Source organism: Staurois parvus, unplaced genomic scaffold (assembly GCF_062004578.1).
Source record: "Staurois parvus isolate SC_StPar_1 unplaced genomic scaffold, SC_StPar_1.0 ptg000947l, whole genome shotgun sequence".
Classification (NCBI taxonomy): Eukaryota; Metazoa; Chordata; class Amphibia; order Anura; family Ranidae; genus Staurois; species Staurois parvus.
The window spans coordinates 271,074-294,232 of record NW_028318743.1 but is presented as its reverse complement, the minus strand read 5'-3'; the positions used below and the strand labels follow the sequence as shown (position 1 = coordinate 294,232).

The 23,159-nt window shown below is 46.8% G+C and overlaps 1 protein-coding gene across 1 annotated transcript in view; it reads left to right on the top strand.

Moving 5' to 3' along the window:
• Positions 1-23,159, top strand: part of LOC149441786 (procollagen C-endopeptidase enhancer 2-like) — a 41,088-nt gene that overhangs the window by 5,077 nt on the left and 12,852 nt on the right. The window contains exon 2 of the mRNA XM_089656887.1: positions 22,196-22,304. Within this exon, the coding sequence (XP_089513013.1) occupies positions 22,196-22,304 (109 nt within the window). The remainder of the gene's footprint in view (positions 1-22,195; positions 22,305-23,159) is intronic.

Below are 23,159 nucleotides of genomic sequence, written 5' to 3'. Positions count from 1 at the left end.
ACTATCATACAAAATAAGTCTGCTCCTCAGCAACATCTAGTGGCCATAATGTGCTATTTCTCCTCATTTACATTGCAGCATGGCCACTAGGTCCTGTTCACTAACATACAAAATAAGTCTGCTCCTCAGCAACATCTAGTGGCTATAATGTGCTATTTCTCCCCATTTACACTGGAGCATGACCACTAGATGGTGTTGACAATCATGAAATAAGTCTGCTCCTCAGCACCATCAGTGACCCCAGTAACATATGAAATAAGTCTGCTCCTTAGCACCATCTAGTGGCCATAATGTGCTATTTCTCCCCATTTACACTGCAGCATGGCCACTAGATGGTGTTCACTATCATACAAAATAAGTCTGCTCCTCAGCAACATCTAGTGGCTATAATGTGCTATTTCTCCCCATTTACACTGCAGCATGGCCACTAGATGGCATTGACTATCATATGAAATAAGTCTGCTCCTCAGCACCATCTAGTGGCCATAATGTGCTATTTCTCCTCATTTACATTGCAGCATGGCCACTAAGTCCTGTACACTATCATACAAAATAAGTCTGCTCCTCAGTAACATCTAGTGGCCATAATGTGCTATTTCTCCTCATTTACACTGCAGCATGACCACTAGATGGTGTTGACAATCATGAAATAAGTCTGCTCCTCAGCACCATCTAGTGGCCATAATGTGCTATTTCTCCCCATTTACATTGCAGCATGGCCACTAGGTCCTGTTCACTATCATACAAAATAATTCTGCTCCTCAGCACCATCTAGTGGCCATAATGTGCCATTTCTCCCCATTTACACTGCAGCATGGCCACTAGGTGGAGTTCACTGTCATATGAAATAATTCTGCTCCTCGGCACCATCTAGTGGCCATAATTCAGTATTTTACCCTCTTTACACTTTTGAACAGCAGGGAATGGAGCCTGAGAACGTTCGATTTTGCCCCTTTGGCACAGAATGAATGTATATGCAGTATCGTTGGTCGAACATCTATGTAAATATTTTTTTAAATGCACCCTTTCGTGTAGATATACACTCCCTTAGTTACTCTGGCTATACATGGGTCCGTTTTTTTTTTTTTGTGGGTTGGCTGAAAAAACTACCAATTCCCCCATCCACACATTCCAGGTCGATTCTCCCTGCTGTGTCATTGTGTTCTGACAGGTGGACTCCCCCGCCATCAGAATACACTGACCAGCTCTGCAGCCAATTGGCTGCATGCACTGATCGAGTGAGAATTTACTAACAAGCTGGTGTGGGAGAAATCGATCGATAGATCATCTTCTCCTGAACAGGAACAGCCACGCATGGATCAAAATTAGGCTGGTTCCTGCTGCAGCAGTTGAAGTTCAATCCATGTATGGCCAGCTTTAGCATGCAATCTGGTTGTGCAATCTCTGTACCGATCTGATGTCATCTGAGAACACGTCTAAACAATCCATTCCATTAGTAATGAATCAGGCAGGCACTTGTACTACATAGTGGATGGTAGATCTAAAGGCACGAGTACAATGAGATTGCATAGTGTATGGTCAGCCTAAGCCGTTCACATTTCATGATTGAATGGGTTGTTTAGGTTTGTCCTTAATCACATAGTTTTGGTAAATCTAACAAAGACTGTATGTAGATTGTATGGTGTATGGCCAGCTTATGCTATGACCTAGGAACCAATAAAGAGCAATCCCAATGCAGCTGCATTGTTCTTTGCCCTCCATATTGTGGCTGAGCATACACAATACAATCTGATTGTACAATCTCCTTTAGATCCGTTGTATGGTAAAAGAGCCTGGTTGATTTCATATGAATGGTATAGATTGTTTGGGGGGGGGGTAATATTCTACATATAAATTTTGGTAAAGTACAAAGATTGTACAATCGGACTGTATCGTGTATGGTCAGCTAGAAATACATTCAGGGGGTTCTCCTGCAGGCACACCGTTCTCCGTCTTTACAGTTTCTATGCAGTAAAAGCAAAATTCCTTTCTTACCAATCAGGTTCCATCGATACGTCAGAAGCCTGTACAAAGGACAGATGATGAATATTCGTTCTAAATCCTGGGACAAGGGGTGGGCAGGAGGGGCGGCCGCCCCGGGCGCAATGGTTTATTGCAGGGATGGGGGCACCTTGTGCTGAGTTCCTTCTGTTACAAAGCTGACAGGAGTAGTGACAGCGGCATCAGCATCACTCCTGTCAGTCCAGTGCTGGGAGCAGCCAGGAGGCAGCTGGGAGGAGGTGAATGTTGGCACCCCCTAAGCTGGCACATCATGAATGGGGGGGGAGCAAAATGTTGCATCTATTCCCTGGCCGCTGGATGACCTTCTATCCGGCCCCGATTCCATCGCCCATCTACACAATTTTAACTGGCAAGTTTAAAGGTGACCATACACTACACAATCAGATTGCAGAACCTCTTTCAGATCTACCATCAGCTGTATAGCACAAGAGCCGTCTGATTGGATGCAGTTGGAGTGGATTGCATGTGGTTGTCCTCTTACTACATAGTTTTGGTAAATCTAAAGCAGATTGTACAATCAGATTGGAGAGTGTAGGGCCAGCTTTAAGATCAGGAGCTAGACCCAGTGTGGTGCTGGTCACATTTTGGCACGATGCTAGACCCAGTGTGGTGCTGGTCCCATTTCAGCACAGTGTTAGGCCCAGTGTGGCGCTGGTCACGTTTCGGAATGACGCTAAACCCAATGTGGTGCTGGTCCCATTGCAGCACAGAATTAGACCCAGTGTGGTGCTGGTCCCGTTGTGGCACAGCGTTAGGCCCAGTAAGGTGCTGGTCCTGTTGTGGCACAGCGTTAGACCCAGTGTGGTGCTGGTCCTGTTGTGGCACAGCATTAGACACAGTGTGGTGCTGGTCCCGTTGCAGCACAGCGTTAGGCCCAGTGTGGTGCTGGTCCTGTTGCGGCACAGCGTTAGGCCCAGTGTGGTGCTGGTCCTGTTGTGGCACAGCGTTAGGCCCAGTGTGGTGCTGGTCCTGTTGTGGCACAGCGTTAGGCCCAGTGTTGTGCTGGTCCTGTTGCAGCACAGAATTAGACCCAGTGTGGTGCTGGTCCCGTTGCAGCACAGCGTTAGGCCCAGTGTGGTGCTGGTCCTGTTGTGGCACAGCGTTAGGCCCAGTGTGGTGCTGGTCCTGTTGTGGCACAGCGTTAGGCCCAGTGTGGTGCTGGTCCCGTTGCAGCACAGAATTAGACCCAGTGTGGTGCTGGTCCCGTTGCAGCACAGCGTTAGGCCCAGTGTGGTGCTGGTCCTGTTGTGGCACAGCGTTAGACCCAGTGTGGTGCTGGTCCTGTTGTGGCACAGCATTAGACACAGTGTGGTGCTGGTCCCGTTGCAGCACAGCGTTAGGCCCAGTGTGGTGCTGGTCCTGTTGCGGCACAGCGTTAGACCTAGTGTGGTGCTGGTCCCATTGCAGCACAGCGTTAGGCCCAGTGTGGTGCTGGTCCTGTTGTGGCACAGCGTTAGGCCCAGTGTGGTGCTGGTCCCGTTGCAGCACAGCGTTAGGCCCAGTGTGGTGCTGGTCCTGTTGTGGCACAGCCTTAGACCCAGTGTGGTGCTGGTCCCGTTGCAGCACAGCATTAGACCCAGTGTGGTGCTGGTCCCGTTGTGGCACAGCATTAGATCCAGTGTCGTGCTGGTCCCGTTGTGGCACAGCATTAGATCCAGTGTCGTGCTGGTCCTGTTGTGGCACAGCATTAGATCCAGTGTGGTGCTGGTCGCCTTAGACCCAGTGCGGTACTGGTCCCATTGTAGGACAGCGTTAAACCCACTGTGCTGCTGGTCCTGTTGTGGCACGGCGTTAGACGACCCAATGTGGTACTGGCCACTTTGCAGCAGAGCGCTAGACCCAGTGTGTAGCACTGGTCACGTTTCAGCACAGCATTAGACCCAATGTGGCGCTGGCTCCATTGCAGCACAGCGCTAGACCCAGTGCGGCACCGGTCACGTTTCGGCACAGCCCTAGACCCAGTGTGGCACCAGTCAGCTTTCAGCAAAGCGCTAGACCTAGTGTGGCACTGGTCTCATTGCGGCACAGCGTTAGACCCAATGTAGCACTGGCTCCATTGCAGAACAGATCTAGGCCCAGTGTGGCACCAGTCAGCTTTCAGCACAGCGTTAGACCCAATGTGGCACTGCCTCCATTGCAGCACAGAGCTAGGCCCAGTGTGGCACCAGTCCCGGTGCTGCACAGCATTAAACCCAATGCAGAATTGGGCACATTGTGCGGTGCTGCGCCCACAGCAAGCACATCTCAAAGTTTTTCTAGGCGTCCAACCCCTCTATTCCATGAAGATGGCGCCTGTCTCAGGAAGTGAACACGGAGCTCCGGCACTGCAAGGGTACGAGCCAGCATTCCATACATGCGAGGATGTTTCCCTTGGTTGCATAATCCTTCACTTTGTCACATTGGATTTTCCAGGAAAGGATTTTCCATGAGCTGCAACCGTCTGATGACTTCCAAGTGGTCTGGCGTGCGCAGCGCTGAGGTTTGGGGATATAGTATATAGTAAGCAGATCATCACAGATGTGGCGGTGCCGCGTATACCGCAGGAGGGGGGGAGTGGGATACAACCGGCATTATGTATTAACCACCAGCCTGCTGTGCTGTCCATTCACAGAAGTGTAATATAGGAGTCTATGATAATAAAACAGAGAACAGCTGTCCCGGGACAGTCCCCCATCTTGGACTTCAGTCCTGAGCTAAGTCCGGGGATCACACTGCCAGCCCTATCTAAATTATTGAGCGCGCCCAGTAATTCAATAAGACTTTGATCATGGCTATCGGGAGATGTAAGTGGGCAATCCCTGTATAATGATCATGTGTGTCCCGGGCTATGTCCTGGGATTAAAGTGCCAACCCTGTCAGAGTTAGTGAGCATGCCCAGTAACTCAATAAGCCACTCATTATTGTGATTGGGGGTTGAGAGTGGGCGGTCCCCACATATTGATGGTGCTGTGTCCCGGGCTATGTCCTGGGATTAAAGTGCCAACCTTGTTTGAGTTAATGAGCATGCCCAGTAACTCAATAAGGCAATCATTATGGTGATTGGGGGCTGAGAGTGGGCGGTCCCCACATATTGATGGCGCTGTGTCCTGTGTGTCCTGGGCTATGTCCTGGGATTAAAGTGCCAACCTTGTCAGAGTTAGTGAACATGCCCAGTAACTCAATTAGGTACTCATTATGGTGATTGGAGGTTGAGAGTGGGCGGTCCCTACATATTGATGGCTCTGTGTCCCGGGCTATGTCCTGGGATTAAAGTGCCAACCTTGTCTGAGTTAATGAGCATGCCCAGTAACTCAAAAAGGCAATCATTATGGTGATTGGGGGTTGAGAGTGGGCGGTCCCCACATATTGATGGCTCTGTGTCCTGGGCTATGTCCTGGGATTAAAGTGCCAATCTTGTCAGAGTTAGTGAGCATGCCCAGTAACTCAATAAGCCACTCATTATGGTGACTGGGGGTATAGAGTGGGTGGTCCCCACATATTGATGGCGCTGTGTCCCGGGCTATGTCCTGGGATTAAAGTGCCAACCTTGTCAGAGTTAGTGAGCATGCCCAGTAACTCAATAAGCCACTCATTATGGTGACTGGGGGTACAGAGTGGGCGGTCCCCACATATTGATGGCGCTGTGTCCCGGGCTATGTCCTGGGATCACAGTGCTGCCTTTTATTGAATTATGGAGTAACACAGTAAGGCATTGGTTACAGTGATCAGGGCGGTGAGTGGGCAGTCCCTGCATAATGATGATGCTGTGTCCTGGGCCATCTCACGGAATACCAGCGCCAACTTTGTTTGAGTTACTTGGCTGGCCACTCCAGTAAGCGGGCGGGGTCTGAGCGGAACCACCTGATCACTGAGCAGGACTGTGGGTGGGGTTAATTGTGTCCCAGGGGCTAACATGTTGGATGGGTATATACTGTAAGAATCACATGTAGCCCACTCACACCTCAAGGGTTTTCCCATGATCCCACCAACGTGCACCTCTGTACCAATGCCACTCTTTTGTTAATATATACACTTTATAAATATATATATATACTGCTCAAAAACAGGAAAGGCAGACTTTGTAATCAGAGTCTAGCATCAAGTCAGTGAAACTCCTGGGATATGGATCTGGTCAGGTAAGTAGCAGAGGAGGTTGTTCATCAGTTTCAGCTGCTTTGGTGTTAATGAAACTAACAACATGTGCACTAGATGGGCAACAATGAGATGACCCCCAAAACAGGAATGGTTTTACAGGTGGAGGCCACTGACATTTTTTCCCTACTCATCTGTTCTGTTTTTCACAAGCTTTGCATTTGGCTAGGGTCAGCGTCACTTCTGGTAGCATGAGGCCATACCTGGACCCTACAGAGGTTGCACAGGCAGTCCAACTCCTCCAGGATGGCATTGCCATAAGGTTTGATGTGTCTCCCAGTCTCAAGAGCATGGAGGAGATTCCAGGAGACGGACAGTTCCTTTAGGAGAGCTGGACAGGGCTGTAGAAGGTCCTTAACCCATCAGCAGGACCGGTATCTGCTCCTTTGGGCAAGGAGGAACAGGATGAGCACTGCCAGAGCCCTACAAAATGTCCTCCAGCAGGCCACTGGTGTGAATGTCTCTGACCAAACAATCAGAAACAGACTTAATGAGGGTGGCCTGAGGACCCGACATCCTCTAGTGGGCCCTGTGCTCACTGCCCGGCACCATAGAGCTGGATTGGCATTTGCCATTGAACACCAGAATTGGCAGGTCCACCACTGGTGCCCTGTGCTTTTCACAGATGAGAGCAGGTTCACCCTGAGCACATGTGACAGACATGAAAGGGTCTGGAGAAGCCGTGGAGAACGTTCTGCTGCCTGTAACATGGTTCAGCATGACTGTTTTGGTGGTGGGTCAGTGATGGTCTGGGGAGGCATATCCATGGAGGGACACACAGACCTCTACAACTAGACAATGACACCCTGACTGCCATTAGGTATCGGGATGATATCCTTGGACCCATTGTCAGACCCTACACTGGTGCAGTGGGTCCTGGGTTACTCCTGGTGCAGTGGGTCCTGGGTTCCTCCTGGTGCAGTGGGTCCTGGGTTCCTCCTGGTGCAGTGGGTCCTGGGTTCCTTCTGGTGCAGTGGGTCCTGGGTTCCTTCTGGTGCAGTGGGTCCTGGGTTCCTCCTGGTGCAGTGGGTCCTCGGTTCCTCCTGGTGCATGACAATGCCCGGCCTCATGAGGGGAGAGTATGCAGGCAGTTCCTGGAGGATGAAGGAACTGATACCATTGAATGGCCCCCAAGCTCACCTGACCTAAATCCAATAGAACCCCTCTGGGATGTCATGTTTTGGTCCATCTGACTCCGCCAGGTTGCACCTCAGACTGTCCAGGAGCTCAGTGATGCCCTGGTCCAGATCTGGGAGGAAATGCCCCAGGACACCATCCGTGGTCTCATTAGGACCCTCCCCCGACGTTGTCAGGCATGCATACAAGCACATGGGGGCCATACAAACTACTGAGGACCATTCTGAGTTGCTGCAATGAAATTTCAGCAAAATGGACTCGCCTGCTGCATCATTTCTTCACTTTGATTTTCGGGGTGTCTTTGACTTCAGTCCTCTGTAGGTCGATCATTTTCATTTCCGTCAAATGATGGGACATCCTTACGTTCCTCACACATCACCCCATCCATGTCAGTATAGAGATCCAGCAGGAGATTCCTCCCCATTGAGATCTGATGGGTTTTCAGTGTTCCTTTCATTTTTGGAGCGGTGTATATACCGTAGATAACATTGATCTATATCCCGGACACAACATACAGTATCTCAGTGCTGTTTCCTGCGGTTTCTATCCGGATGCAGTTACAGTAACAGCAGCCTTCCCTCCATACACCCAATGAAAGGTCTGTGAAGGAATAGAGTTGGCGGGACGGCCAGTGAATGCGCCCGGTGTTCTGGTATAAAAGCCCTCTGTGTGTGTACACACTGACCTCTGTGTATACAAACCTCTCCCTGTATACAGCGCAGGAGAGCAAACACAGCGACGCATGGCTATGTGTTTATATAGGAAGCCTCATAAACTCTCATCCGCCGACTGCCAACGTCACACCGCGCTCCACTCCCGCTTAGGACAGAGATGACACCTTACGATGTCTGCAAAATCACAAACACCTCCACGTTTCCCCCGATAGATCCCCCTGGTTGTGGAACTGCTCTGTGGTTGGAGCTTTTCACTTACAATTATGCTCAATTCACAAAGCTACAACACAGATGGGTGTGTTTTTTTTAAATGCCATTTATCTTTGTTCTGTGTAAATGTTATTGGGCGATTTTCCTTCCAGGATCGAATGTTATTCATTCATACAGAATGATGATTCAGGAAAATACCACGATATGACCGCTAAATGGAGCTGATAGTAAATTAAATTTCGAATTCCCACGACATCCACTCTGTCAGATAACAGAAATGCGCACTCACCAGAAACGCATGGAATATGCGCATGTGTGATCATGCATCACAGGCAGTGGGTACATCAGAGGTTAGGCAGCAGGCATCTCCCTCACGGTGGATCATGACAGACTTGTTAATCTGGTCCAGGGGTCCCCTTAAGGTCAGCCAGGTGTTCCATACAAAAAACCTCCTCTCAGGATGGCAAAGTGCTTTCTCTGTGGGGATGAAAGCTCCAAGAAGGAGCCCCAGAAAACAGATGCCAGAGATAGTGTAGTATTTCCAGAAAAGTAATCTTTATTCATGTAAACAGGTCAGTGTGCATACTAAACATCCGGTAAAAATAAAGATATGCAGCAGTACTGACCCCAGTAATGTTGACCGCCGGGCTTCCTCGTGGCTCCGGCGGTGGAATGACGTCACGCTCTGCACAGCTCCTCCTTAGGCCTTTCGTGCTCAGGCACATCATCAGAGGGGAGGCTGTACAGAAGCGTGACCGACGTCTGCGTTAAAAATAAGGAAATCGGCACATGCGCAGTTAGCCGCGGCCATTTTCCCGAAGAAAGCGGGTACTGCGCATGCGCGAACACGGCAGCGCCATTTTGCCGTGGATCCGCGATCTATCACATAACAGGGAGGAGACAGAGAGGTCTCCTTACACAGATTCCTAATACCGATTACGGACAATGCCACAGACCCCAGGGACTTACTGCAAGTGCTATATATATAAATAAAGTGACAGTGCAAAAATTACTGCTAGCGACCGTGCATATGATAATCCATGGGGTACAAAGATCCCCTCAGTGAGTGGCATAAAATTGTAATAACGGACCACGGCAAGATGAAGGCTTATAAGTATGTAAATATCACAAAATAAAATCATAAAGAAACGTTGAATAAAAGCACACATCAAATAAAGAGATAAACCTTAGCAGTAAATAGCATATACGATATTGTACTGGCAGACTGTATCAAGGTGAGTATTAAAAATAAATGCCCCCAGAACACATAATAAAAAATTATTATAGAGCAAACAGAGTAAAAAGAGATAAAAAGCCAAAAAGGCTCTAAAGACAAATCATATAAGAATTATAAAATCTTTTTAGAAATTAACATGATCCTTCCTCTACCCGCATTGGGAGGTAAAAACGGGGCAGAAAGACAACATAAGATAATAATGGGAGATAATTAATAAAAGATCAAGACATTCAGGGTTATAAAAATGTCATACTCATGGAGAGCATATCCCACTTACTAAAGGTAAAGAAAAACGTTAAGAACGCAACCCAATATAGGATATAAAAACAATCTTATGTATCAGGAAAGTAACAAAATAATAAATGAAGGGAACATGGAGACAAATCTTATCAACTGTTAGCAATAAAGCAGTTAACGTCTACCTCAATATTATGGCCCAAAGGGTGTAAGGTTTGGAGCTCAAACACCCATTTCATTTCGGCTTGGGAAACTGCCCTTGTTTTATTGACACCCCTCCAGTGATTACCGATCACATCAATACCAACGAATTTTAACGAAGATGGATCATTATTGTGGTGAAGGCGGTAGTGATTTGATAATGAATGTTCCCTAAACCCCTTCTTAATGTTAGAAACATGTTCACGTAACCGGTCGCGTAAACGTCTTGTTGTTCTGCCAATATACTGTTTGCGACAGGGGCACTGTAGTAAATATACTACGAATTTACTGTGGCAGGAGATAAACTGTTTTATATTGTAAGTTCTGCCAGTAATTGATGATTGAAATGTGTTGACTCTCCTTTTCCTTGTATTATCACACTTGCAAATAATGCACCTATTACAGGGGTGAAACCCTTTCAGATCATTAAACAGGGTTATATTTTTAGGAGGGTCTACAACATTTGGCGCAATTATGTGTCTAACGGCGGTTGCCTTCCGAAATATAATTTCTGGCTTATCGGGTAAAATTGCTGTTAAAATTGGGTCCATCTTTAAAATACCCCAATTGTCATTCATTATTTTATTAATCACTTTATATTGGGTCGAGAAGGATGTAATAAAGGGGCATATTCTCTTTTTATTATTCCTGGGTTTATCCATCAACATGGTGTTTCTATCCATCTGTGCCACAGTTCGTATAGTGTGATCAAGGGTTGCCTCATTATATCCCTTCTCTAAAAACCTATGTTTTAAAATATTGGCCTGCATATGAAAAGTCACATCATCTGTGCAATTACGCCTAATCCTCATCATCTGTCCTTTTGGAATATTGGACAGCCATTTGGGATGATGACAACTCCCAAGGGGGATGAAACTATTGCGATCTGTTGATTTAAAAAATGATTTGGTAATGATCCTACCCATGTGATTCACGAGTGTCAAATCTAAAAAATTTATTTCTTCACGGCTATAGACATATGAGAGCTTGATATTGAGACTATTATTATTCAATGAATTAAAAAAGTTCTTAAGAGACTCCTCCTCCCCATTCCATAAAAGCAAGATATCATCAATATATCTTTTATAAAACAACAGCTCAGGCCAATCTCTAGCAAAGATAAGGTCCTCCTCCCAACGGGCCATAAACAAGTTTGCCAGGCTAGGGGCAAACTTTGCCCCCATCGCTACGCCTTTAATTTGCAAAAAATATTCTTTGTTGAACCAAAAATAGTTCCTAAACATCGCAAATTCCAATAAGTCTAAAATGAAATCCTTTTGAGTGGCATGTAGGGGGCTATAATGCGTCAGAAAGAAATCAGCTGCTTCCATACCATCACTATGATTGATATTTGAATATAAGGAGGCAACATCAGCTGTCACTAAAAAGGTATCAGGAGAAGTGACTATAGAACTGACCTCGTTTAAAACCTGTTTAGTATCTTTTAAATAAGCTGCGGTTTGCAAAACGAGTGGTTGAAGAAAAAAATCCACATATTCACCGATCCTAGAGCATAATGAACCAATACCACTTATTATTGGCCTTCCTGGTGGTTTTATAGGGTCTTTATGGACCTTCGGCAATATGTATAGGACTGGTAATTTGGGTGCTGTTGGGCATAAGAAGGCCTTTTCTTTTTTATTCAAAATCCCTTCTTCATACCCCTTATTGATGATAGTCTTAAGAGAACGCTTATATTCTACTTTGGGATCTTTAGGCAAACGGGCATAAGTGGTATGGTCACTCAAAATGTGATTGACCTCGTTGATGTAGTCCTCCTTGTTGAGAACCACCACACCACCACCCTTGTCAGCTGGTCTTATGACCAAATTATTTCTTTCCAGTAATGATTTAATAGCTATTGCATCACCCGATCTGTCAAACGATCTTTTATATGGTATTTCTTTTAGTTCTTTCAGGACCTTGTCTCTAAATATATTCACGTACGTGTGAGTTTGCGGAGGAGGGTTGTATGTAGACGCATTATGTAGGTTGGAATGGGTGTACCTATCAATCGAAGCATTTTGAGTAATAGGATTGTTTGCAAAATACCTTTTCAGGGATAATTGTCGTGCAAACTTATGTATATCCATATAGGTCTCAAATTTGTTCAAATTTTTGGATGGGGCATATTTCAATCCCTTATCAAGCAAATGAAGCTCTTTCTCTGTGAGATTAATACCACTAAGGTTAAAGATACCTTGTGCCTTTACACCCTCCTTTTCTTAATCTCACAGAGAATACCCAATGCGGGTAGAGGAAGGATCATGTTAATTTCTAAAAAGATTTTATAATTCTTATATGATTTGTCTTTAGAGCCTTTTTGGCTTTTTATCTCTTTTTACTCTGTTTGCTCTATAATAATTTTTTATTATGTGTTCTGGGGGCATTTATTTTTAATACTCACCTTGATACAGTCTGCCAGTACAATATCGTATATGCTATTTACTGCTAAGGTTTATCTCTTTATTTGATGTGTGCTTTTATTCAACGTTTCTTTATGATTTTATTTTGTGATATTTACATACTTATAAGCCTTCATCTTGCCGTGGTCCGTTATTACAATTTTATGCCACTCACTGAGGGGATCTTTGTACCCCATGGATTATCATATGCACGGTCGCTAGCAGTAATTTTTGCACTGTCACTTTATTTATATATATAGCACTTGCAGTAAGTCCCTGGGGTCTGTGGCATTGTCCGTAATCGGTATTAGGAATCTGTGTAAGGAGACCTCTCTGTCTCCTCCCTGTTATGTGATAGATCGCGGATCCACGGCAAAATGGCGCTGCCGTGTTCGCGCATGCGCAGTACCCGCTTTCTTCGGGAAAATGGCCGCGGCTAACTGCGCATGTGCCGATTTCCTTATTTTTAACGCAGACGTCGGTCACGCTTCTGTACAGCCTCCCCTCTGATGATGTGCCTGAGCACGAAAGGCCTAAGGAGGAGCTGTGCAGAGCGTGACGTCATTCCACCGCCGGAGCCACGAGGAAGCCCGGCGGTCAACATTACTGGGGTCAGTACTGCTGCATATCTTTATTTTTACCGGATGTTTAGTATGCACACTGACCTGTTTACATGAATAAAGATTACTTTTCTGGAAATACTACACTATCTCTGGCATCTGTTTTCTGGGGCTCCTTCTTGGAGCTTTCATCCCCACAGAGAAAGCACTTTGCCATCCTGAGAGGAGGTTTTTTGTATGGAACACCTGGCTGACCTTAAGGGGACCCCTGGACCAGATTAACAAGTCTGTCATGATCCACCGTGAGGGAGATGCCTGCTGCCTAACCTCTGATGTACCCACTGCCTGTGATGCATGATCACACATGCGCATATTCCATGCGTTTCTGGTGAGTGCGCATTTCTGTTATCTGACAGAGTGGATGTCGTGGGAATTCGTATTTCTCCAGTGAATTACTGTGGATGCTCGATTATTACTCTATTGACTTTTTCACCTTGCTAAGCGCTGCACTATGTTGTTTTAAGATTATATTGATATTTTTGAGGCATTGTGGTTGCCCTAAGTGTTCTAGCTGCTGATATTTATGAGAGCGCTCACTATCTTTTATATTAGTAAATTAAATTTATTTACCGATTTCCTATAATCGTCAGCTCTTGCGGCAGTAATGGGGTATTTTTCTACACCACTCCATGAATAACAGTTGAGTTTGCCCCCCTTCACAGAGAACAACATTTACATGCCATTTCAGAGGACAGATAGCTAGGAAAAGTCAACTCCTTAGGGTGGCATAGCTGCCTATGTATTGAAATTGCATGTTTGTTTTGTGTGAATGGGGCAAATCGAATGTTCTCAGGCTATATTCTCTGCAGATCGAATGTTATTCATTGATAAACAGTGCAAATGGGGAGAATTCTGCTTTATCGTCACTAGATGGCACTGAGTACCATAGAGAATAAGTACGCTCCTCTGCTCCATCTAGTGGCCATAAGGTGGTAAAAGGTTGTGTTAAAGTTAATACATCTAAAGGCAAAAAGTAACTTTTCTATTATATTTTTTTAATTAGTTTTGAATAAAGAAAACACTGAGCAGAAACCGCCCCCTCCCCCCTACAGTTTTCTTGGTGACCAAGGCAAAATGCAGCACCATGCGACCTCTGTGACCAAGCCCCGGTGGGTAGGGCGAAACGCATCAGCAGGAGTGGCAGCTGAGGCCATCCTATCCTACACACACCAGATTCACAGGGCTGTTCATAGCGGTTAGGCTGAGCAGAACCCCCTCCCCACACACACACACACACACATACAGTTTCCCCAGTGACCAAGGCCTAATACGATCGACCTGCAATTTTTGATTGAATTAGGTTAGGTTCACACCTTGCGATCGAGCGCTTTCCCAACACGCACAGAAACGCGTTGCCCTTTGCCAAACACGCTGCGGGGTCAATAAATGTTAGCAGCACCCCCGGGCATCTGCTTACATGTGCGCCAAGCAGCACCATGCGACCTCTGTGACCAAGCCCTCGTGGGTAGGGCAAAACACGTCAAGGGGCGGGGCTGGTGCAGTGGCGGACTACATCCTATCCTACGCACACCAGACTCACAGGGCTGGTTAGAGCGGTTAGTCTGAGTAGAACCCCCCACCACCACCACGGTATGTCCAAGGTCTAATACGATCGACCTGCAATTTTTGATTGAATTAGGTTAGGTTCACACCTTGCGATCGAGCGCTTTCCCAACACGCACAGAAACGCGTTGCCCTTTGGCAAACACGCTGCGGGGTCAATAAATGTTAGCAGCACCCCCGGGCATCTGCTTACATGTGCGCCAAGCAGCACCATGCGACCTCTGTGACCAAGCCCTGGTGGGTAGGGCGAAACGCGTCCGTTGGCGTGGCTGGTGTGGCTGCTGACGACATCCTTTCCTATGCACACCAGACCCACAGGGCTGGTTCAGGGGCGGACTGCCCATTTGGGAACTCGGGCACTGCCCAAGGGCCTGGGGTCAGTAGGGGGCCCCATGAGTTACCTCTGGTACCTTTCATAGGCTTTTTTGGGTGTAGTTTGAGTGTGGGCGAGGACACAGGGGCCCCATGATCCCCTATTGCCCGGGGGCCCCATGAGTTGTCAGTCCACCCCTGTGCTGGTTAGAGCGGTTAGTCTGAGTAGAACCCCCCACCACCACCACAGTTTGTCCAAGGCCTAATACGATCGACCTGTCATTTTTGATTGAATTAGGTTAGGTTCACACCTTGTGATCGAGCGCTTTCCCAACACGCACAGAAACGCGTTGCCCTTTGCCAAACACGCTGCGGGGCCAATAAATGTTAGCAGCACCCCCGGGAATCTGTTAACACGCATACCAAGCAGCACCATGCGACCTCTGTGACCAAGCCCCGGTGGGTAGGGCGAAATGCGTCCGTGGGCGTGGCTGGTACGGCGGCTGAAGCAGACCTATCCTACACACACCAGACTGGCAGGGCTGGTCAGAGCCTCGTCTTTCCCAACACTGCATGCGGATTGGTGTGTCGTAATTTTAAACAAGGGTCAGGGACTTCTTTCACGCATTTATTGAGCGCAGGGCAGATCACTGAAATGAATGGGCGGCACTACACGTGATGCGTGGGAACGCGGGAACCTCGCCTAAAAATGTATTCCGTTGAGAGAATAATTAAAGTGATCGTTCCGATCGATCGATGACAACATTCCAGCTTTTTTATAGCCCCCAAATTGTCCCTGGAAGGGTCAGTAGCTGCAGGGGGGGGATTGGCGTCATCACCCTCGCCGCGCTCGCCTCCTTTATGCGCTGGAGCCGGGTCACCGATCATTGAAGGGTTACTGGAAGGATTACAATCAGCCTCTCAGTCGCTGCCCTCCTAACCTCCAGTGAGTGGCAGTAGTCCAGGTCAGCTGACTGCGCTCAGCGCGGACGCCAAATCTTCTCCCCAGCAGCGCTCGCTTTGCTACTGGCAGAGATGCTGGATTTCCAGAAACTTCAGAGTGGAACTTTTTTTTCTTTCCTCTCATTTATTTCTGTTTATTTTTTTTCCAAATGTGTCGTCTGGAGAAAAGAAAAAATATTCGATGTGCAGCCGGCTGTGGAAGTGACCCAGGACACGGGAAATAGTTCTTCTGCAGGACTTCTTACAATGTTACTAACAATTGGAAGCGTCATGTCAAATGTTCCCAAAAAAACTGATTTTAATATGCACTGATTGAGTGTTGGGGATGCAGGGGGGTTGCAGAGTGTTGGGGATGCAGGGGGGTTGCAGAGTGTTGGGGATGCAGGGGGGGTGCAGAGTGTTGGGGATGCAGGGGGGGTGCAGAGTGTTGGGGATGCAGGGGGGGTGCAGAGTGTTGGGGATGCAGGGGGGTGCAGAGTGTTGGGGATGCAGGGGGGGTGCAGAGTGTTGGGGATGCAGGGGGGTGCAGAGTGTTGGAGATGCAGGGGGGTGCAGAGTGTTGGGGTTGCAGAGTGTTGAGGATACAGGGGGGTACAGAGTGTTGGGGATGCCGGGGGGTGCAGAGTGTTGGGGATGCGGGGGGTGCAGAGTGTTGGGGTTGCAGAGTGTTGAGGATACAGGGGGGTACAGAGTGTTGGGGATGCAGGGGGGTGCAGAGTGTTGGGGATGCAGGGGGGTGCAGAGTGTTGGAGATACAGGGGGGTGCAGAGTGTTGGGGATACAGGGGGGTGCAGAGTGTTGGGGATACAGGGGGGTGCAGAGTGTTGGGGATGCAGAGTGTTGGGGATGTAGGGGGGTGCAGAGTGTTGGGGATGCAGGGGGTGCAGAGTGTATGGGATGCAGGTGGGTGCAGAGTGTTGGGGATACAGGGGGGTGCAGAGTGCTGGGGATGCAGGGGGGTGCAGAGTGTTGAGGATATAGGGGGTGCAGAGTGTTGGGGATGCAGGGGGGGTGCAGAGTGTTGGGGATGTAGGGGGGGTGCAGAGTGTTGGGGATGCAGGGGGGTGCAGAGTGTTGGGGATGCAGGGGGGTGCAGAGTGTTGGGGATGCAGGGGGGGGCAGAGTGTTGGGGATGCAGGGGGGGGCAGAGTGTTGGGGATGCAGGGGGGGGCAGAGTGTTGGGGATGCAGGGGGGTTGCAGAGTGTTGGGGATGCAGGGGGTGCAGAGTGTTGGGGATGCAGGGGGTGCAGAGTGTTGGGGATGCAGGGGGGGTGAAGAGTGTTGGGGATGCAGGGGGTGCAGAGTGTTGGGGATGCAAGGGGGTGCAGAGTGTTCAGAATTCAGAGTACAGAGTATTAAGGTAGTGGGGGGTGTATGAGGAGTGCATTGGAAGGCAAAGGGGGAGGCCATTAGAGCGTAAGCTCCTTTGGTACAGAGACTGATGTGACTGTGGGGGAGGGGACATTAGAGCGTAAGCTCCTTTGGTACAGAGACTGATGTGACTGTGGGGGAGGGGACATTAGAGCGTAAGCTCCTTTGGTACAGAGACTGATGTGACTGTGGGGGAGGGGACATTAGAGCGTAAGCTCCTTTGGTACAGAGACTGATGTAACTGTGGGGGAGGGGACATTAGAGCGTAAGCTCCTTTGGTACAGAGACTGATGTGACTGTGGGGGAGGGGACATTAGAGCGTAAGCTCCTTTGGTACAGAGACTGATGTGACTGTGGGGGAGAGGACATTAGAGTGTAAGCTCCTTTGGTACAGAGACTGATGTGACTGGCTCAGTGTTCTCTGTACAGCACTGCAGTATATGTCAGCGCTATATAAACAAGTTCTATCATCTCTGAGTGCCCCCCCCCCCCCATCTCTATTTCACAATGTGATATACTGTATAAATTTAGATAGAACAATCTGGAAATGACAGGTTAAAGTAAAACCAGCAATGTTTGGAATTCCCATCATGAAGTGTTACCAGATGTCAGCTCTGCTCATCTCCCCATCTTCCCTCCACAAAAATCCTGGCTCAGTGACCACAGATCAGCCTTTATTTCTCTCATGTATTCTTTCAAAGATCACAAATTGTTTTCATTTCACACACTAGCTGACAGATGAAATCAGGCTTGCAGTGGGAGTGTCTTCTCTGTAATCCATGTAGAAGGAGCAGAAATGTAGATGAATTAGATAGGGAAGGCAGTTTGGTGGGTGTGGCCAGTTTGGTCATTTTTTCTAGTTATTCTAAGAGCTGGGAGGAGGCGGGGCAGTGGCACAATTGCAGCATTTGAAAAGTGTTGTCACCTTGTTAAATCTTTACAGTCCTGTAACTCTGAGAGGACGGGGGATCACATGTGCATCTTTATTACTTTTAGTAGACAGACCCTGTATATGAACCCCATCTGTGTATTGAGCTCAGTGACTTGGGCTGGCCTTTAAAGCTGGAGAAATTATGAGGTCTATTTTTACAATGGAAGACATAGCTGACTAGATCACCTCAGCCATTATACCGGAGTCATCAGATGAGATCTGGGGTCCTGGGAGCATCGTCTTTTCTGAATCTGAAAACCGTGTTCCCAGCCTTGCCCACTGTGCTGAATAACATTTTCTGTGATTCCTGTGCAGATAAATCCAGCAGAGGAAAGGAGACGCGGGTCAGAGTCTCTGTTTATGTGGATTTAGGTTTGTAGGAGTCTGCTGCAAGGTCAGGGGTTCAGGGTGGGAGAGATAGAGAAAAAGGAAAGGAAAGGAAAGGAAAGAAGGAAGAAAGGGAGAAAGGAAAGGAAAGGAAAGAAGGAAGAAAGGGAGAAAGGAAAGGAAAGGAAAGAAGGAAGAAAGGGAGAAAGGAAAGGAAAGGAAAGAAAGGGAGAAAGGAAAGGAAAGAAGGAAGAAAGGGAGAAAGGAAAGGAAAGAAGGAAGAAATGGAGAAAGGAAAGGAAAGGAAAGAAGGAAGAAATGGAGAAAGGAAAGGAAAGGAAAGAAGGAAGAAATGGAGAAAGGAAAGGAAAGAATGAAGAAATGGAGAAAGGAAAGGAAAATAAAAGAAAAGAAAAGAAAGAAAAAGAAGAAAGATTGAAAGGAAGGAAGGAAGGAAGAAAGAAAGAAAGAAAGAAAGAAAGGAAGGAAGGAAGGAAGGAAGGAAGGAAGGAAGAAAGAAAGAAAGAAAGAAAGAAAGGAAGGAAGGAAGGAAAGAACGGAAAGAAAGGAAAGAAAAAAGGAAATAAGGAAAAATGAAAGGAAGGAAGGAAGGAAGGAAGAAAGAAAGAAAGAAAGAAAGAAAGAAAGAAAGAAAGAAAGAAAGAAAGAAAGAAAGAAAGAAAGAAAGAAAGAAAGAAAGAAAGAAAGAAAGAAAGAAAGAAAGGAAGAAAGGAAGAAAGAAAGAAAGAAAGAAAGAAAGAAAGGAAGAAAGGAAGAAAGAAAGAAAGAAAGAAAGAAAGAAAGAAAGAAAGAAAGAAAGAAAGAAAGAAAGAAAGAAAGAAAGAAAGAAAGAAAGAAAGAAAGAAAGAAAGAAAGAAAGAAAGGAAGAAAGGAAGGAAGGAAGGAAGGAAGGAAGGAAGGAAGGAAGGAAGGAAGGAAGGAAGGAAGGAAGGAAGGAAGGAAGGAAGGAAGGAAGAATGAAAGGAAGGAAGGAAGAAAGGAAAGCAAGAAGAACGGAAGAAAGGAAAAAAAGGAAAAAAAGGAAAAAAGAAAGAAAGAAAGAAAGAAAAAAAGAAAGAAAAAAAGAAGAAGAAAGACGGAAAAATGAAAGGAAGGAAGAAAGGAAAGTAAAGATCTTCCTGACCCACCCTGTGGTAAAAGATAATGAGTATGATAAGAATGAGGGGGGGGGGGGGGCAGAAAGAAAGAATAGATGGGGAGAGATGAAGGAAGAGGAGTAAGGTACAGGTGAAAATCAAAAAATTAGAATATGGTGCAAAAGTCCATTTATTTCAGTGCAGCAACTTAAAAGGTGAAACTAATATATGAGACTCATTACATGCAAAGCAAGATAGTTCAAGCCGTGATTTGTCATCATTGTGATGATTATGGCTTACAGCTCATGAAAACCCCAAATCCACAATCTCAGAAAATGAGAATCTTGTGAAAAGGTGCAATATTCTCGGCTCAAAGTGTCCCACTCTAATCAGATAATTAAACCATAACACCTGCAAAGGGTTCCTGAGCCTTTAAATGGTCTCTCAGTCTGGTTCAGTAGGAATCACAATCATGGGAAAGACTGCTGACCTGACACCATCACTGACACCCTCCATAAGGAGGGAAAGCCTCAGAAGGTAATTGCAAAAGAAGTTGGATGTTCCCAAAGTGCTGTATCAAAGCACATTAATAGAAAGTTATGTGGAAGGGAAAAGTGTGGAAGAAAAAGGTGCACAAGCCGCAAGGATGACTGCAGCCTGGAGAGGATTGTCAGGAAAAGGCCATTCAAAAGTGTTGAGGACTTTCACAAGGAGTGGACTGAGGCTGGAGTCAGTGCATCAAGAGCCACCACACACAGATGGATCCTGGACATGGACTGCAAATGTCGTATTCTTCTTGTCAAGCCATTCCTGAACAACAAACAACGTCAGAAGCGTCTTACCTGAGCTAAAGAAAAACAGACCTGGTCTGTTGCTCAGTGGTCTAAAGTCCTCTTTTCTGATGAGACAACTTTTGCATCTCATTTGGAAACCAAGGACCCCGAGTATGGAGGAAGAATGGAGAGGCCCAAGGACCCCGAGTATTGAGGAAGAATGGAGAGGCCCAAGGACCCCGAGTATGGAGGAAGAATGGAGAGGCCCAAGGACCCCGAGTATGGAAGAAAGAATGGAGAGGCACAAGGACTCTGAGTACGGAGGAAGAATGGAGAGGCACAAGGACCCCCGAGTATGGAGGAAGAATGGAGAGGCCCAAGGACCCCGAGTATGGAGGAAGAATGGAGAGGCACAAGGACCCCCGAGTATGGAGGAAGAATGGAGAGGCACAAGGACCCCGAGTATGGAGGAAGAATGGAGAGGCACAAGGACCCAGAGTATGGAGGAAGAATGGAGAGGCCCAAGGACCCGAGATTGGAGGAAGAATGGAGAGGCCCAAGGACCCCGAGTATGGAGGAAGAACGGAGAGGCACACACTGCAAGATGCTTGAAGTCCAGTGTGAAGTTTCCACAGTCTGTGGTGATTTGGGGAGCCATGTCGTCTGCTGGTGTTGGTCCACTGTGCTTCATTAAGTCCAGGGTCAACGCAGCCGTCTACCAGGAGATTTTGGAGCACTTCATGTTTCCTTCCGCAGACGAGCTTTATGGGGACGCTGACTTCATTTTCCAGCAGGGCTTGGCTCCGCCCACACTGCCAAAAGCACCAAAACCTGGTTCAATGACCGTGGGATTACTGTGCTTGATTGGCCAGCAAACTCGCCTGACCTGAACCCCATAGAGAATCTATGGGGCATTGCCAAGGGAAAGATGAGAGACATGAGACCGAACAATGCAGAAGAGCTGAAGTCGCTATTGAAGCATCCTGGTCTTCCATAACACCTCAGCAGTGCCACAGGCTGATAGCTTCCATGCCACGCCGCATTGAGGCAGTAATTGCTGCAAAACCAAGTACTGAGTACATATAAATGCTTATACTTCTCAGAGGTCCGATATTGTTCTATGTACAATCCTTGTTTTATTGATTGCATGGAATATTCTCATTTTCTGAGATTGTGGATTTGGGGTTTTCATGAGCTGTAAGCCATAATCATCACAATGATGACAAATCACGGCTTGAACTATCTTGCTTTGCATGTAATGAGTCTATCTCATATATTAGTTTCACCTTTTAAGTTGCTGCACTGAAATAAATGAACTTTTGCACCATATTCTCATTTTTCGAGTTTCACCTGTAGAAGTGAGGGAAGAGAGTAAAATAGAAGAAAGGGGGAGAGAATGAAGGAGAAGAGCGGGGGAGCATGGGGGAGGGGAGAAAGAAAGAAAGAAAGAAAGAAAGGGAAGAAAAAAGAAATTAAAACAATTTTTCTGTGTATGCAGCCCCCTCTGGTGTGCAAAGGTGGAGTTGCGGTGAAACATTTTCCAGTCACCGTCTGGGGTGAATTCACACTCGCGGAGAGCTGTTGCGCTGCTTTACCGCTGTGCTGTGCTAGGGGGCAGTGTGGTGCTGATAAATAATTAATACAGTTTTTGTTATTGAATAATGACAACTGTAACCCCCAACCTCAAATTCTGCTGACCCCAACCCAAACCGTATTGACAACCCAACTCATACTGCACCTAGAATTAGTTACTTTCATGACACAAAGACGAATTGTTTTAAATTTCAGTTGTAAAAATTGGTAATAAAAATAAACACAAATTTAAAGCCCACCGCACCTTCAAAAACTGCCAAAAACCACCTTGGTGTCACCATCCCCATTGACTCCAATCGATTGAGTAAATCGCTCAAATTCCTCCAAAAAAATGATTTTTACTTTCACTCGGGATTTGATCACCTCTTCCTTCCCTTCTTCCACCTCCAGGCCCGTGTTCCTGTGCGGAGGAGAACTCACAGGGGATTCTGGGTATGTGGGCAGTGAAGGGTTCCCGAATTACTACCCTCACAAGACGAAGTGCACCTGGAAGATCACGGTAAGGACGACGCTTGTGCGCCTCTTCATCCAGATCCTGAGAGTTTTATTTCTGTCCATCCAGTCCTGAGATTTTCACAGCTCTGACACACAGCACAACACTGTCTAGTAGGGCAGGAGACCTGATTTTCTCTGCTGCAGGTTCTGTCCCCCCCTCCAAATTGCAACCTCAGGATGAAAATTGCCGTATTTCCTCTATTATGTGTAGTTGTTATACCATCAGTGCCATCTAAGGCAACAATACTTTTATTTTTTTTAACTTTTTTTATTTTAGTATTTCTGGAAAAAAAAAAAACACATTATGGCCATTAGGTGGCACTGCAGATATAGGACCTACACATATTAGAGATAATACAGCAATTTTTGTCCTGATTGTGTGGATTTGTATACATTTTTATACATAGACCCCCTTAATGATGCATTAAGGATTACAAAGCCACATTAAATTGTCTTTTATATCTGCCCGGCTTCCAGCTTTAAGTTCAACCTGTGATCCAGCTAAGCTCCACCCCTCATATGACCCTGTTTGGGGGAGTCCCAAAAAATCTGAATGCTCCTGCCTGTGGCTGTTGTATAGGGTGACAGAGAAGGGAGAAGCATGGGGGTTTCCCTGCTCTGCTCTTGCATGAGCTGCAGTGTCAGACAGTGTGATGATGGGGTCTACCTATAGAAAAAAAAATTGCTGATTGTCAGCGCCCTCTACTGGCCATAATGTAATATTTCAGGCAAATACTGCCTTATGGCCACTAGATGGTGCCGACAATCTCTGAAGAAAACATATTAGACACATAGCGGGGATTATTCAGGATAGTTGTGGGCAGGGGCAGGCTGACCATTTGGAAACTCGGGCACTGCC